Consider the following 18,531-nt stretch of genomic DNA (forward strand, 5'->3'; position numbering starts at 1 on the left):
TTTAAAGAGGAAGTGATTATATGTAATATTTTAAATGATTGCCAATGGGCTTTTATTCATTAACACAGGGTCAGAAAAACCTCTTTACCTGGAATTGCAGCTAAATTCACTTGGAGAACCATTTTCTGTCATGATGTTGAGATGTAAATTAAGTATGGCTTTTGATTTAGGATGTCAGTGTATAAAAGCTGAGATGATAAAATAGTAAAGTCTTGTAGCCTTCTAAATTTGAGTAGTATTCAAGTATTGAATAACAAAAGTGAATAGCAAAGTTCAGGTTGTTGAGTAGAAAAAATGTGGCTTTTTTGCTGTCATTGCTCTTTATTTAGATGATCTGAACCTACCTAGACCTCAGTTAATTGAAAACATTTTTTGATTGTCACTCTATTCTATGTGTGTCAGTAACTGCCTTAAAATACCACACCTTTAACATTTGCAAACTTCTATTTTTCAGCATTGCATTATTTCCCAGAATATCAGTGGTTGGTGGATTTCACTGTTGCAGCTACAGTTGTGTATGTGGTGACTGAAGCCTACTACAGTATTGTGAAGCCTTCGCAAGAAATGAATATTAGCGTAGTATGGTGTCTACTTGTCTTGGCTTTTGCAGTGTATCCTTTTCTGTTTTTTTCTTAAATCACTGTATCTGTCCCAAATAGTTTACATCATTCTGCAATTCATACAGAGTTCCAATATTTAGAATTTGGAAAGAGGGTCATGTAAGCTAATGCCATTGTTGGGTGATGTATATGCTGTGCATGCTCTTTGTGCATGCTGATATCAATAGCTTGTTTACATAAATATTAAAAATATTTATGTAAAAAATACATGTATGCAAACATACAGTTAGTGCTCCTCTGTAGTAATGTGATGGTTCTAAACTAATTTGGTTTTGCTCAGTTTGGCAATCAGTAGATTTCTGTACAGAAAGTATTTACAGCTTTTGGAGAAGTATGCAATTTACCACACACTTTTTGTTTTCAGTATGTTCAATCTGATAATTCCTGAACAAATTAGTACAGTAACGTGTATACTAATTTATTGCAAAGATGCATGCGTGAATTCATAGTTTTAAAATACTTTACACGTGTATTTTACGAAGTGTACAGAAAATAAAATGTGTAGACAGTTGTAGGAGCTGAGGTGGTACGTTTTCAAAGCTTTGTGAAGAGCTGGACTCCTCTCTGAAACTGAGGGAAACAAAACCAGAGTATTTGGGAAACAAGCAATATTAAACCCTAAAAAGAAGCAACTATTACGTTTGCTTTTACTGGAGAAGGCAAAATCGGACTTGCACGGTAATTAACCACTTTCCACATAGCAATCCAGACATACACATTAGGGGGGAAAGTTGCCTTTTAAAGATGTGATAGGTGATAAAGCAGTGGAATTCAATAAGGGCCTGCAAGAGTGCAGGTTACGGAAAGGTGAGTTAGAGAATTAATTTCTGCAACTCCTCTGCTCTCTGAAGAGCTGGCAACCAGATAAAGTGCTAAGTTAGGGTCGATACAGCACTTGAATATTCAAAATGAATACCTCTGTATAAATGCCTGTTCTTCATTAGAGATTCTTACTGTGTTGCAGGGATTTTGTTGTTGTTGTTGTTTTTGTTTTAGCAGTAGCTGGTGATGTTAGGTGAAACCCTTGAATTCTAAAGTTTGGTTATATTTGGCTAACAGTTCTGGATATGCTTAATACTTATCTGTACTTGATAATTACTAAAATGTGTGCTGCCTTTACAGTAAGGACAAGAATTCTTTTTCTAAGTAGCCTGAGGTATAAATGATATCCAGCATTTTCTCTGTAATGAGTAAGAACTCGTTAGAAGAGGGAGTTGAGTCACATTTTGAAAAACGTGAGTCCAGACCAAATATTCCTCCTTTGACTTGTCAGTGAACAGATCCACAGTCCGAAAGGTGTTTTTTTCTACTCTACTAGATAGTGACAGGAAAGTAGGTATCTGGCTCTTGAGCACTTTATGATGTTACAGCTATATTATAGCTAATATATAGCTGTTATTGCACAGCGTTTGTTTTATTTGTTTGGGTGAAGTCAGGAACTCCAGTTTAATCTTGGCAGAGGGAAGGAGAGAGAGAGAGAGACAAGACAACTACTGCTTAAGAAACCAGAAATGAAAACCAACGCCCTTGGCTCTTATTTTGAGAATGAGGGGGTGGTTAATAGAACTAATGGAAAAACAAGCTTAAAATACTAAAGGCACAATACACTCTTAAATTTGATGGTGACAATGCCCTATTTGCTTCATCTTTCAAATCTAGGGTGTAGCCAACAAATAATACTACGATGATTGCACCTGTAGGAGAAGCAGAGTTGTGAATTATATATTGTAGGGAAATCCACTGCAATAATTATTTCTTACAGTGGTATTTGAATGCAGTCCTAATCACTGCTTTCATTTGGTCATCAATTCAGGGCAAAACCAAATGCAGAAATTAAAAAATATTAAGTGGCCTGGCAGTGCAAGCTTTCTGTCTCAGTGATGTGAACATGCAAGTACCTTATTAGGGTCTTTTTTTGATTGATTGTTTCTTTCTCACCTGCCATTTTTATATTAATTGAGCCTAAACCAGCATTTCCAGTTTTATCCTAATCTGACTGAAGCACTTGAGATCTAATTTCACATTTGGACCTGGAGGAGATTAAAACAAATCTAGTATTCCCTGCATGTTAGAAGCACATTAGCTCTATTTTCTCACTAGCCTTCCGACATAACTAAGTAAGATCAGATAGAATTGTATTAAAAGCAAATGATCCTGTGCTAAAAGCAAAGTTTTATTGAACAGTTAATTGCATGCTTTAGCATTTTTATACCCAGGCATTTATTGTCTAAGGCACCAATATTGTTTTGAGGTTTTGGTAATAGGCAGCATACTTTAGAGAGAAAATTCTCAGGGACTTCTGTCAATTTGTTGGGGTGAGAGAAAGGTTAGAGAAGTTTGAAGTTTGAAAATCATATGGCACTTCTGAAAACATGCAAATTTGGCAGAGCATAGAGAAGAATGGTCTAATATATAGAACCAAGCCTTCAGAAATAAACAAATTCTGGGAAAAAACAAACCTGTATACAAGTGTAATCTGTTACTTATCCAGTTCTAGATAATTGAACAGTCATTTATTAATTATACAAAGGAAACAAATGGTCAGACCTAGTTTTCTGCCACTTTGTACAACTTTAATTTTTTCTTTTTCTGTGGCATCAAATAGACCTTGTTTTTATTGGAAGCTTCTGCACAGAGTAGGCGATTTTGTAGAAATCCTTGTGAAATCACTGCTTCCTAATATTGAATAGGGCTTTGCTTTATTACCTGTGTGGTTCCTGGACTGATGGGATGAAGTAATGTGATCCTGTGCAATCTGAGGAGTTAACAGCAATGCAGAAGGCTGCAGCACCAGGCAGCACAGTCTAAACTTTATATTAGAGTTAACATCTCCTTAAATATGTTAACATACCTTATTCCGGGCATTATGGTTTTTTAGGTGAAGGAGGATGGTGCAAAGAGTGATCTACAGAGGTACTGATAACAATCCTTGTGACCACTGGAACCTAGGCAGGTGAAAAGGGATTTCAAAAGAGAACTGGTTCGTTCATGTGTTGTGACATCAGGCCTCTGGGATGCTGAGAATACTTTAAAACTTACACAACTATTTAGTAACTCAATATGCCAAGACTAGAAATGATTCATCATAATTTAAGTGTTTGGAAGATTTGATTGCTTCCATATATTCAGTTGAAAGCAGTCAACATGGTATGTCAAGAATTAATTCTAGAACAATTTTGTCTTTTGATGACAGGTATTTCCTCTGTTTCATGGCTGTATGTCAAAAGGTGGTAGGTTGTACTAAGGATTTGTCTACACAGAATGACCAAAAAAAGCTTAGAGAAGTTGAAATTGATTATTGGAATTTTTTTTGAGCTCTGTTTTTCAGAAATTGATGTTTTGATTATTTTTAGCAGAACAGAAAAATAAATCTTTAAAGGCTAGGTAGTTTCAGGAAGACTCAAAAGTGTTTCTTGGAGGTGGCATTTAGAAGATCTGCTGTACCACCTGCTCACACACACAGTGGTTTGGGCTGGAAGGGACCTTCAAAGATCATCTAGTCCAACCCATGTGCCATGGGCAAGGACATTTTGAAATGCTGCAGCGTGTTGTGTTGGTTGATCACTTTCCATGCAATAGCCTGGACTCACTGAACTATTTCCAGTACCTGAAGAGGAGTAAAAAAAGATCTTGAAAAACAAAGATGAGGTGTTGGTTGGGTTTTTTGTGGCGTTTTTTTTTTTGTAAGGCAGATTATTGGTCATTGGACCCTCCTGATTGTGAATCATAGAATCATAGAATGGTTTGGATTGGAAGGGACCTTAAAGATCATCCAGTTCCAATCCCCCTGCCAGCAGCAGGGACACCTTCCACTAGACCAGGTTGCTCAATTTTGGCGTTAAATGAGTTTTGCAATATTTCCTGCAAAAGTAATGCTAATATTTCTGAAAACTCATTGTGATGTAGGCCACAGTGTTTGAATTACTACTCATTTACAGTTTGTTGCAGATATTAACTATCCACAGATTGATGATTTCTTGTTACTTTGAAATTTGGAAAGGTGGCTTCTGTCAGAATGAATATTGAAAATCAGTAAACTGAATTATTGATCACAGTTTTAAATGTAGCAGTTGCAGCAACCTTCCTTGCAAAGAATTGGGTTTATAAAATTACAAAATGCTTTATCGGTGGGAGGAGGAATGTACGTGAGGATAGAGTAAGGTGGACAACACTGAGAGATGATCCATCTTAATAGCAGCATGTGCCTAATTTAAATTACTGTACTTATACAGTAATTAGGCACATGCTGTTTAATATTCATCACTGAGAGCAACTGAATAAGTCAGATTACTTAACTTTTTGTCTATAAACCTTTAAAGAGTGTTGTTTGCAGTAATTTCTGTTGCAAAGGCAAGGTATTTACGAAAATTAATGTGTTATTGCAAAAGTAAGGTATTTCTCAGATGGGAAGCTGTTTTACCTGAAAAAGTTTAAGTAATCTAATTTCATTGGTGGATTAGTAGATTTCACTGGTTACTTTTGGAAAATGTATAAATGGCAGAGCAAAGGAAAGCAGCAGTCTTAACTTGACTGAAGGTTGATCTAGGGAAAGTCAGTCATCAAATACCTTACAATAACCTCTAAGCCTTAAACTTTTAATTTTTTTCTACATACACACAATTAGAAATAATACAAGAGTTTATTTGTTTTTCACTTGCGAATCCAAAAGTTTCGTGTATTTTAATAGAAACAGAAGATGGATGTTTTTCTTTTCAAGCATGTGCATAAATACTAGTAGACTGTATTGTTCAAAAATTCCATAATTGCAGCAATTTAAAAGATAAAGTTATTTTTTTTTAAGCGTGTATCATGAATACTTTTATGACCAAAAAAATAAATAATAAAAGGTGAGGTGAGGGAGTGGGGAATCTATTAACTTAGCACTATATACTTGCAAATTATTTCTTCAGTAGGTCCTGAAATGTAGGTCAAGCAGTGAAAGGAAGTGATAAAGCAAGCCATAACGCTTCGATTTTCTCCATCCCTAATATAGGTAGCAGTGGTGATTATTCAGTTAACAGAGGCTTTCAGTCACAGGTGGTTTACATAATCATTAACTTGCATATAGGGTTCTGAATCTACAGTGTAATTGGAATTTACTGTCAGTATGCTTTCTTTTTCCTGGCTGCATTTTTCCACGTCCTTTAGGCACAATCCATAGTTGAAAATGGGAGGTTTCAATCTAGGAGGTCATAAATCTGTTTATAGGTTAGGACTACTGATCACAAACTGGTACGAAGTCCTTTGTATAATTTCAAGTTTTGGGATTAATATGTTTTCAATTTGTGATTGACACCTGTAGTTGCAAAAACACATTTGTTTTAAGAATGTGTTATTAGAGAAACAGAGCTTTCCAGAGCACAGTCTGTTACATACCTCTTTTTAGGGACGTACCTCTTTTTAGGATGATTTAAGTCTTCCTTTAGATATATCAGTTCTTTCTGTGAAGTATGAAGGGAGCTTAAGTTGATTACTGTGCACTTAGAGTCATTAGCTGCTGTGCTTAGGCAGTTTTATTGTGTGCATATGAGTACCTCTCTGCATAATATGAAATACAGCAATGCGTGTTAAATATGTGCTGCTTAATGAAGTGTGATATTGTATAATCATATGGTTTCTTGAGAGATTAACGGATGACTGTTCAAATGTTTTACTGAATAGATACTCTATAACATGTTTTCATGTAATCTACATCTTAAAATACTTCCAATATCAAAAAAAAGTGCAAATATGAATGAATATGTTATTGCAAAAGGGTACAGTTTACCTTAAAATCTTCTTTTTCCTTTTCCTCTTTGGTTTTTCAAAGCAGGTAATGTCTGGAGTGATCTCCAAGTACTTTATGTAAACATGGGCTGGTTATTGTCTGCCATTTGAAAAAGAAAAAAAGTCAATTATAATGGACTGCAGCTCATAGCAATAAGAGTTAATAATATGCCATGAAAAATTTATCCTAATCTACTGTTTAACTTTAGAGCTATAAATTATGGTTAGAAAGGCGTTAAAAACGACTACTCAAACATTTTAAAAACAGCTTGATAACAGAGCAGGTGATGTCTTAGGTGTTCGTGTTTGTGGCACTGCAGTTACATGAAAGGACTTAATATATCATACCAGACTACCCAGTGGTTTTTAAGCTTTGGGCTTTTTTTCCTCCTCCAACATGAGCATGGGATAGATTTTTCTTCCCTAGATAATACTAAATGTGCTGTTGTTTTACTGTCTTTGATAGCTAAGAAATCTCAGATATTTGCATGTGAAAGTAGAGAAATACAAGTTTCATCTTTCCTTATGTCTTCTGTTTATTAAACAGTCACGTAATAATCTAAGCAGCAATCTCATACCATTTGTCAGAGTTTCCTGTAAGGCAGATCTGCAGTCCATGTGAGCAGAAATTCACATAGCTGAGAAATCTTATCCCATTACTGATAGAAAGGCTTTTTGGAGCATCCTGGTCTTGGTGTTTTATATAACCTTAGGGTTGTGCATCCAGGAGGAACATGTATAGCCCTTCTCTGGTTAAAAAGGTATTTATTAATTTACCTGTCATTGCAGTTGTTGCATTCAAAAGTAATGTTTTGCATTTTGAAATTAAGATAAATTAAATCTTGAGTTATGTACTTTGATGGAATACTTTTCATTTAGCTTGATATTTTGCATTGAAATACAGTTGTCTTATTTTTTGTTTGATGTAACTTATGATTATGTAATCATTTACATTTAAGCTATGCTTTTGTTCTCCTAGGTTGATAGTGAATATTGCTGTAATTGACTATAAGTGAGCCTAAATTGAAACTATACTCCAGAGTGCTATATTCCTGGCTACCCATTATGTGATTATTATGCTTTACAGTATTCTGTAATTTTAACCTGAAATTAGCCAAACACATATTATTTAAAAAAAAAACCCCAAACTGTGCATTACAGAACAGCCCTAGTGTAGATGACCAAAACACAGCTTTATATTTCTTAAATATAGTTATTTTACAAACTTAATTTTCCTTGACCTTTCCTTGTGTAGTAAGGTACTGTTTTCATTGACTACCCATTATTTCAAAGTAGAGGATGGAGGTGAAAGATCCGTCTGTGTCACCTTTGGTTTCTTCTTCTTTGTGAAAGCAATGGCAATTCTCATTGTGACAGAAAACTATCTAGAGTTCGGACTGGAATCAGGTAATTCCTTCCTTTAGTGTTTGCAACAGCTCTAGTGATTCAGTCTTGTAGGTGTTTTTGAGAATATCTGTGTTAAAATGAACTCATCTAAGAAATTTGTCTTTGGCATGCAGATTCTGAAGGATATCCTGTATATTTTCATTGCTTTCTTTCAACAGTGTAAGCTTTGCCTAGGCTGTTTGTTTTGTTAGTTATATTTGTCTTCCAGTTTTACATTTACCCTGTTTAGCCTTGTCATAGTAAAGTTAAAGCTCCTTTACTGGGAGGAAAAAAAAAAAAAGTAGTTATATTTGTAAAATATAATGTTCAATTTATTAATGTTAATGAAGTGTAAAAATATCAGTGATGTTAATAATCAAGTTTTATTGCATTGTGGCATACTAATTAGCACATGAAAGAGCTGGACTAGGCGTATGAAAATTTATTTAAAAGATGACCTGTTACCTAGCATTTTATTTCAAGAAAGAGATTCTGCTTTTGTACTGTAATAAAATACATATGTTATATGTCTCTCTGCAGGATTCTCAAATTTCTCAGAAAGTGCTATGCAGTTTCTTGAAAAGCAGGGATTGGAATCCCAGTAAGTTCCTGGAAATACATTTGTCTGCTTTATGTGTGCATTTATAACTGAACCACTTGGATTTTCTTAGCAAGCATTTGTCTTGCATGTTTTGCTCTTGTAGGTGCTTATAACCTCTGTAATAATGTGAAGTGGTGGGTTAATGAAAAGAATTCATCAATACTCACAAGTAACTTCAGTTGCATTTGTGTTTTCTCTTTTTAGTTGGGGGATAATTTCTACCCTGACATTTTGATTGTAGTTTATAAAATACAGTTCAAAACTATCATTTTTTTTCATGATAATTCCCTTCAGCTTTACAAGGATGGCTTAAAAATTGGGATTTTTTGCTATTCCTGTGGTGTGCAAGTGGATTGTACAGAGGCTATGGATGGAGCTTGTTAAAAAGTTGACATTAGGTGTAAATTTTGGCTTTCAGTCCTATTTTCAGGTTGTAGTAGTGTTTCCCTATTATGCAAAAACATCTGGTTGCTACAGGACATCCAAGTTTTGTATATAGACTGTCAAAGGATAGCTTGTGATGTTATATAAATACACAATCACTGTCATAAACAGCCTTTGTGTGTTGTAAAACAGATTTCTGTTACAATTCTTTCTTTATACGTGTGCTCTAAAATGCTTTTATAGCGTATGTCATCACTGTGGGAGCACAACTTTGAATGCGTGGAAGTTCTTAAGTATTGAGGAGAAGCTATGGAGTATCTTTATTTTTGAGGAACAGAAGTTTCCTCAAACTAGATTAGTGGAAATTAATTAGTTTATTTATGAATAAATTCATGGGAAACCCTTAACTGAATCCCATGTGTTTCTTAGCCTTTCTTCACGCTGCTTTTCATAAGCTATTGCAAGTTTACTAACTTCTGTATTCGTTTTCCTGTTAAGTGTTTGTTTATTTTTGAACTTTTTCAGTGCTTTGGCTGTTTACAGCAGCAATTGAGTTGATGATGGTGTCTCTTGGTAGTTTATATGACATGGATTAAGAAAGACTCTGAAATACGTGTGGATCAGTAGATTTATTTTTGTTCCTCTTCAATCTGTGTGTTACATGTCACTTGGGTTTTTTGTGTAATCCAGTCTTTGCTAGTTCTGTAATTCAGTTGATCCTGGATATTATTTTCTGTATTTTTTTTATATACTCCGTAGTTCATTAAAACACTATATTGATCACTTGGAAGAGAAATGTTAATTGGCCACATGTAAGTTTTAGATAAACCTGTGGAAAAACTGCAGTAAAAACAGTTTCATAGAACTTTTAATGGTTAAAGGTACAATGTAAGTAGTATAACTTTAACTGGTCAAACACAAAACAGATATTTAACTTCACGATGCATCTGTTCCTGTCTTAAAAACATAATAATGAAATTTATTCTATTAGCTATTTCTGTTATATAATTTGTTGTTAATTATAATTTTTTGTTTGTTTGTTTTTCTCTACTGACAAACTGAATGTCTTATAGGCAGTAGCTTAAGTTTTCTGTTTTTCTAGGAAATAAAGAGGTGACTTGGTTTTTAATTTTAACCTTATTGTTCTGTAATAATGCTGGTGTTCCAGAGTAAAACTATAGAATACTATTTAGGTTTTTTTAAAATTAAATGTTAGATACTGTTGAGTTGAAATTAAGTCTCTGATACCTGCCCTCCCCATTTCCCGCCCCCCCCCCCACCTTCTTCCCCAAAAATGCTTATTTCCTTTCTTTTCTTTTAGGGGTCCTGTGTCTAAACTAACCTTCAAATTGTTCCTGGCTGTTCTGTGTTCACTTATTGGTGCTTTTTTGACATTCCCTGGCTTGCGACTGGCTCAAATGCATCTGGATGCTCTGAATTTAGCAACAGAAAAAATAACACAGTAAGAGAAAAATATATGCACATAGGTATATGCTACTCAGTCTTAAATCTTTAATGTCTGAAAATAAACAAATGAAACTATTCCAACAAGAAGGTAGTGACTAAGACTTCTGTTGCTGCCTGCTTTTCATATCTGAGCAGACTTGCCACCTGCCTCTTTCTGCTCAGCCTGTGCTCTGCCAGTCTGTTAGATTCTTTGCCTTGTTATTAGAGTCCCAATTAAAGGAGCTTTCCTTTCCTCCTGCAAGAGCTCCACCATGAATGTTTCTGCTTACTGCTTCCCTTCCCTCATCATATCTCTTTGGAAGTTAAAATAACTTTCTGGAAGTAGAGGTGCTGCCACAGACTGTTTTTGCCACCCACACCTCCAGGTGGGCATCCTGCTTTTAATAAATTCAGGGTAAGATACAAAGAAAAGATGACCCAGAATATTTAATAAGATTCAGATGTTAACAGCAGTTTAAAGGATTATTTTCATTTTCAGCTGTCCTTGAGCTTGGTAGTAAAAAGTTTTCTCTGATTTAACTATTTATCTTCAGTATTCTCTGATTGAGGCAGAAACTAAATGTCTTTTGTAGATCTTGACCTTTGATGTTTAATATGTGTTCATGACAGATTCTGCAGCTTAGGGCATTGTGATAATTTAGTCTGGTCACTTTCCTAAGGGAATTGTTATATTTTCTGATAAAAAAATTATTTATGTTCAAACTGCATTTTTCTCCCCTCAGAATACCCAGCTTAAAAATTAATCTGTGTTTAAAGTGGGTCCTTCACTCTTGATAAATTTATAACCAAGTACTCTGTGTTATACTTGCACTCATTGTAGTGGGATGCATCCAGGGACAGCTGCAAGCTGTTGGCTTGTTGTATCCGCTGTTAAGTTCCTATCTGTGTGTAAGACTGTGACTGAGTCACTTCCTAATCTGTTCTTTTCAGCTAAATAAACTGCTTAGTTTCTCATTTTTGTGGTTCTCAGAATTTTAAAATTTCTCATGCCTTTTCTGTACGTATCCTCTAGTTTTCTGACATCTTCCTTGATACGTGGACATGAGATCCTAGGCAGAAATACAAAATCTCTGAAACAGTTCATTAATCAAGAACTAAAAGGGTAATTAATATCCATTAGAATGGCGTTATGAAAAATAAATCTCCTCTAAGGTAATGTTTAGAAGATAATAGAACTGGTTGTTGAAGAGAAGTTTGTGCAAGAGCAAGCAAATTATTTCCAAAAGTCTACCAGTACTTTGACTAGTACAGTAGTCACTGGAACAATATAAAAATGATGTTTAAATGGTTTTAAACTTGGTGAGACATCAATGTAATTAGGTAATGCAATTATAAACAAATAATCATTGCCAAGTGATAGATTCTAATTGGCCTGAAGAAATTGATATTTGCCCTTAGTGATGTGTTTTTATCAATGAGTAGATCGTTATTGACTGTTTGCAGTTGTTTGACAGTGACTAGTAAATGAGGATGATGTGTCACTGCTACAAAGCTCTCTAATTAGGGTGCTGGAAATCAGTGCCTTTCTCTGCAGTCAAATACATGGTCCACTTTTGAAAAATAAACCAAAACAAAATCCCCCAGAGCTGCCCAAAAAAACCCCAGCCCCCAAGCTCCCTCAAAAAACCAACAAAAAACCCACCCCCAAAACCCCCAAATAAACCAGAACATAATAACCAGAGGGGACAAGCTCCCTTTTCCATTCCATTATAGAATGGGAGACAACTTACAGGGAATGCTTCCAAAAAAAAACCAAACCAAAAAAGAGTTAACAGTTAACTACAACTTCAGTAACGTGTTCAAAATGATTAAGATGATTTTTGCATGTGTATAGGGAGTAAGTTGGGGTTTGTTTTTTTTTTTTTTGAGTAAAGAATAAAAACAATCTGATGTTCCTTTGAGTTTTGATAGCTGGTTCAATTTTCTTTTCTTCAGCAGCGATATCCTTCCTTGCATATATTTTGGAGTCTTTTTTGTGAATTTGTACCATTTTTGTACACATTCTGTCATTTTCCAGAGCCTGCTTCAAGAGTCTTTCAGCCTTTCTCCCTGTACTCATATAAAGGGATTCTTGCCACCCTTTGGCACATTCCAGTGCATTAACTCAGTAGGATGCTTAAATAAGTAGAAGTTCAGGTAAAATGCTTTCACAAGTTACTTGAAATGCTTTGGACTGTTCTTTGATGCTGCTGTGTTCCCTAGCAACACTGAATAACTAGCAGAGAGAGCATGGTTATTCATCTGCAAACAGTGATTTAAATGTACGTATGATGACATCTTCTGAAACATGCTGCAAACATTTTAATGGTTTTTAGGAAGCTTGGTAGTTTGAAATCAGTAAGGTCTTGTATCCTTCAGAATAACTCTTGATAACCTCATTTTTTCTGTAGTGTAGAAGCAGTCTAGTTGGAGGTGGAAGTATAGTCAAGCTGATTCTGTTAGTTAGGAAGCAAAACCACCAGATCTACAGTACTGAAGTCTTCAACTTTCATTTCAGTAATGAGAAATTATTGAAATATGGGCTTCAGAAATTAAGAAGGATATTAATTTGAGGAAAAACTGCAGAGAGCTATCTCCTCTTATTAAATTCTGCTGTCTGTTTTGTACTCAGAGATTGCTACTTCTACATTAACTGTGCCATTTCATACGATGCTTTTAAAACGGAATAGCTGTGCTGCCTTCTTTTTTCCTTTGCTCCAAATATCTTTAATTGAATATAAGTACCAAGTTTCATTTAGGCAAGGTTTGTAAGTAAAAATCCTCATTAAACTGAGAAAGCAGACCTCTGAGAAATGTTTCCCCTGATCTGTATAGATAATGGAAATTAATCTGAGTACATTTTTAATAAAGCAAAAAAACTCCCAGTACTATAGCAGCGTATTTCCCATAATTACCCATCTGAGATGCTGACTCTCTAGATTAAAACTGCAGTAGCTAGTAAAGTTAGGTGTTGTGCCATCATATGGAAATTTTCAATAGCTGTCTAGTTTTTACTATAGTGTAGCACAATGCTGGTAGCTCATTTGGTTAGATTGTTTGGAATAAATCATGTTTTCAAATATTCTAAGACCACTGTTTTTAAACCACAACCAGTGTGATTTCACAGCGTGTAATATTACTATTTTGTTGAAACATAAGTCATACCTATAAAGTAGGGAAGTAATTTTCTTGTTTACCTTTCTCCCAACTATTTTAAAATTTTAGTTTTCTCCTTTTGAATCTGTACCCCCAGTTTTAATCGTATGGTAATTGTTTGTATTTAATAACTTCCCCGCCTTTTTTTTCTTCTTCTTCTTTCAGAACATTGCTACATATAAACTTCTTGGCACCTTTATTTATGGTTCTACTGTGGGTAAAACCAATCACTAAGGACTACATTATGAACCCACCTTTGGGCAAAGAGAGCATCCCTTTGTAAGATTGCCTTTAAAAATTCTTTCTGGGGTATTGAGAACAAAACTATAAGTCTAAGCAAGTGCCCTGTGAAAGTCATAGAAAGATAGAAGACTTAAAATTTAATAGCATTTGCTGTCAAAGGTATTGTGGAAATTGCAGCAGAGGTCTAAAGGGCTTGTTATTTTGGGAGAAGGAGAATTAGTTGTAGGAGTGTTGAATGATAAGGTTCCCAAAGAGATGCTATCTTCTGGCATCTCCTTGGCAGTGGTGGATTGTTCTGGTGGAAAACCACCTCACTGCCACCTTCTGGTATTTTACATAGTGGTGTAGGAGAGGAGGGAAGTGAGGATTATCTGAAGACAGTCGGGATATATTGGCATGAGAACTGACCTCAGCAATTTGTCTTAAGGTCTATATGTAGATGAAGTGCATATGGAATTGATAGCTAAAATATTTAAAACATTAAAAGGGAAAGAATTTTTAGGAAGAGTGGTATCTGAAATAAATATTTTATAAGCAGTATGGGTGATTGCCATTGTCACTATTAATCTAGATAATTCAAAATAGACGTGAAACAGATATGATTGGCTGACACTTTTATTACTTTTTAGGTCTTAAGATATATTTCTAAAGTGATTCAGTGACCACTTAACTAGTACATAAAACACTGCAAATACACCCATTTTGTGCTTCCACTTTGTTTCTCAGTTTATCTGAAAATGGGGGTTGTGTTTATAACAGGGTATCTAAGGCAAGTGAAATACACATTTGCTATCTTGATCTGTGTGTCTCAAAATCTGTGAATATTTAAGCGAGCTTGTTTTTAGTGTCCTGTCTTCATCACTTGGAATTTGAGCATTTGAGAGCTGTTCTTGTTTACAGACAAATGGATACTAATTTGGATCTCATGCTTTAATAGGGCTACTAAGAAGTAGCAGTAGCAAGGGGAGCAGAGGGCAAAAGTGACTATTGCACATGAACTTCCTAACTGTAGACTGTACATTACGTATTTTTGTCAGTATACTTCAAGATTTCTGTATAGATGATACAAACAAATAATTCTGTACCAGTAGATGACCTTTGGAAAACAGCATTACCCTTTCTTTTTTTTTTTTAATCCACAGAATGTCAGAAGATACATTTGACACCATGAGGTTGTGGATTATAATCCTGTTGTGTGCTTTGCGATTGGCTATGATGCGTCATCATTTACAAGCCTATCTCAATTTAGCCCAGAAAAGTGTGGATCAGATGAAAAAGGAAGCTGGCAGAATAAGTATGGTTGACTTACAAAAAATGGTAAGTATGGTGGCACTGAAGTGATGTATTTGGGGTGCTCTGTCTGTACAAATGCTTTTTTTTCCAGTTTGTTATGTCTTCTGTGGCACCAGAGCTTATTTCATAAGACAAAAATTCCTCTCAGAATTGTCACTATTACTTCTAATCTTGTCCTTGGCTTCATTGACTATCAGAAGGTCATAAGTGGACTATGCAGTAGTTATTTGCAAACAAAGTGGCGAACAACTGGCTTCAGGAAGAAGGTTAGGAGATAACTGGCTAGGACAGAACTGTGCTGATCACTGTGAATGCATGATTCGAGTTTTGGGAACTTTCATTCCATCTATCAAACAATAATGTCTTCTCTGTGTGGTGTCTCCTAAATCCATTTATCAAGTATCTCCGTATCTTCTCTTTAGAGAAGGCCATGACCACTAAATGAAGTCCTGTCTTGCTCTACTAGCTGTGTCTGCTTTATCATCTCCTGGAACTTCTCTGTAAAATCCTTCCTGTCTGTCATCCTGCAGTGATCATTGCTTTTTAATTTGTTCCTTTTATCGTATTCCATCAATTATATTAAAATATTTTTTGTCATACTACTTTTTCTTCTCGCATAAGTTGATGCTTGCTAGTCCTTTGGCATTTTAGAAGTATTTCCAAAAATGTCATGTCTGCCTTAATCTTTTTTGCCACCCTGTATTCTGTTCCTTTCTAAAATCCAGTTAGCATTATTTCATTGCTTGCTTGCATTGATTTTATGACTTCTTTCCTTCTTTATTTGGTATAGTCTTTTAGGTCAATAGCTTATATAAAATTTGTAACAATCTTGAGAAAGATGGAACAGATTGGGAGCAGGGGGAGGGATAGGTCTGAGTGGATTTCATTGGACCATAGTTCCCATAGATTTATACCTGAAATAAAGATAATTTAAATGCTGTTATTGATCAACTACTAATGAAAAATCATCTTGTCAGTGTTTTTGAAATACTGATGTTTCACAGTTGGAAATCTTAAAAATATCTCACTTCTGAAAAGGGACTGCAATATTAACCAAACTTTCATTTACTTTTTATGAGGCTTTGGACTGTGATTACTACTTCATTTTTGAAATGGGATTCAGTTTGTAAATCACTGGGGACTTGAAAAATTAAACATATTTAGCTTTGATTTTGGTGTATTGAAACAGGAATCTTTGAATGGTGACGTGCATTTTGCAGAAACAAAATTGGTTCTGTTTATTTTAACAGAACCAATGCTTTTAATTATTTTCTTTCAGCTCATCCTCTCTGGTTTGTAAATACCCTGAAACTATAGTTTATTATAGGGACTTTTTCATTAGGTCTTTTGAAGACAATATGTCACATGCCAAGATGTGCTATAAAACTTTTCAAGAGCTTTAATGCATAAGTATTGGGGTGGTTTTTTTATTAAATTGCTTGTTCTTTCCTAGACATGTTCATAAAGCTTTGCTTTGATCAACCAGAGCTCATGAATTACTCTCTTCTGTTTTCCCAGGTGGCTCGAGTATTCTATTATCTTTGTGTAATTGCACTGCAGTATGTTGCACCATTGGTAATGCTCCTTCACACAACTCTGCTCTTGAAAACACTAGGTAGGCAAAACTGGATCAACAAAAATGTGTTCCGTTCTACACGGGGTTTCTGTATTTTCAGCTTGCTAAAGATAATTAGAATGTACAGGTACTTGCAGTACAGAAATGCAGTGAAGTTTCCTGCTTTTTAAGACATACTGATGTTGCTGCTTTTGACATTTTTCAATTATACACTAATTTGTTTATTTCTGAGAAATTGTGTAATACAGCAAATTAAGCTGTTTACTTCTGTTGAAATGTTTGTCTTTTTAAAAATATTTAAAAAGTGAGTTGTATAAAGCATTGTTAATTTAAAGTTATGAGCATCTGTTAAAGGAATTTTTTTTCAGCTTTTCAATCTTAAGTGGGCTTTTTGAACAGAAATTGAGAGATGGGGGGTTCATTTCATTATTAGGAGGGCTGATGTCACTCTGGGGTTTTTTTTTTTCTTTCTTGTGAGGAATGTCTTTCACAGCCTGCCATGTGCAGTCATGGCATACTTTGCACAATGTCAACAGAAAGAGATAGTCCTTATTAGGCTGTGATTCATCCCATTCTGGAGTAGACATATGCATCTGGTGAGATGAATCATACTCGACACTGACAGGGGTCCCAAGGCAGCTATATCACATGTAGATGTTAAGATGTCAAAAGGTAAGACGAGTCGTACCTAATAGCTTATTAGTATGATCAGGAAGCCATGCAGATTAATACAGTTAGTATTTACTAAGTTATAAAAACTACGCATTTGTGTGTGTGTGTGTGTGTGAAAATTATATCTAAAATGATCTATAGAGAGATAGAAATAACAGAACGTTAAATTAATTCTGCAAAAATCTGTTACTCGTTTGTTTTTAACAGGTAATTATTCTTGGGGCATCTACCCGGAGCTGAATTCTGACACTCCAGTAGAAAACAGTCTGCTTCCCAGTTCAGTTTATTCTGAGTCTCCACCTGCTGATGGAAAGATGAAAGTAACTGTAGTACAAATAACAATGGCTTTGGGAAGCCTAAAGAATATTTTCACTCCTCTGCTGTTCCGGGGACTCCTGTCTTTCCTCACCTGGTGGATTGCTGCTTGCCTCTTTTCTACAAGCCTTTTTGGGCTTTTCTATCACCAGTACCTGACTGTAGCGTGAACAGGTCAACTGACAAAGCAAGTGTGAGGTCAAATACTAGATACAAACCCAGGTACCCAAGAGGAGATGAGAAGAAGAAAACTATATATGAAAAGGAAACATATCAGAATTTTTTTAAACACTTCCTCTGTGTTCTCAGGGTGAATATTCTTCTAATGTTTAAAATCGCGACTGGGTTTGTTATTTTTGTTACCCAAATGGTAGGTAACTAATTGGATTATAGTATCAGAACTGACTGACATGATTGTGGTGGTGAGCATGCTGAAAAGATACGACCTCCGAGTATCTTGGTTACCATAAACAGCAAGCCAACCTCAAAAACTTTGTGTTTTAACCATCAACAGTCAGTGACTGAACTGTGTGAGAAGGGTACTGGTTATAGTGATGGTGGCTGCCTATCGATTAAATCTTGAAACTGAGCCATACAATGAAAGGAGAAGAGGGGATTTAAAAAAACAATTCTGTTGGATAGCTATCGCTCACTTTTCTCCATGAAAAATGAAGTAATCCAACAGGACAAAAAGAGATACTGTATATTACAGTAAGGAAAGTTGTATAAAATTTAAATTTAACAGGAATAGACGTATGGACCTGACAGGTATTGCTGCCTAAATATTTTGCTGGAATGCTTGTGCAGTAAGAGTAGAGTTATAAAAAAATACGTTATTTCAGTCCCTGCAGTCATTTTGAAGTAATGGCCATCTGTATTGGTGCTAATATTGATCCACAGATTCCATTTGGATCTTTTAAATTTCTTCTTTTCAGGTAATAGATAATTCCATTGAATTCACAAAATAATATAAGTAGATTAGTGACACAAATCAAAATATTTCAAAACAAAACAGTTTAATCCTGCTGACTGAGAGTGTATGTATCTGTGTAATGTACATATAAATATATATT

The 18,531-nt window shown here is 35.1% G+C and overlaps 1 protein-coding gene across 1 annotated transcript; it reads left to right on the forward strand.

Annotated features, from left to right (window-relative positions):
* Window positions 1-454: 454 nt before the first annotated feature.
* On the forward strand, window positions 455-17,628 carry TMEM161B (transmembrane protein 161B; the record flags this gene model as incomplete). The annotated part of the gene is made up of 8 exons (XM_010165324.1): window positions 455-611; window positions 7,642-7,793; window positions 8,313-8,373; window positions 10,079-10,219; window positions 13,525-13,638; window positions 14,745-14,919; window positions 16,414-16,510; window positions 17,351-17,628. Coding segments are annotated over 8 exons (1,175 nt in total), but the record flags the coding sequence as incomplete, so codon positions are not given.
* Window positions 17,629-18,531: the final 903 nt, after the last annotated feature.

The sequence above is a fragment of the Antrostomus carolinensis genome, unplaced genomic scaffold (genome assembly GCF_000700745.2).
Source record: "Antrostomus carolinensis isolate BGI_N321 unplaced genomic scaffold, ASM70074v2 scaffold6063, whole genome shotgun sequence".
Lineage (NCBI taxonomy): Eukaryota > Metazoa > Chordata > Aves > Caprimulgiformes > Caprimulgidae > Antrostomus > Antrostomus carolinensis.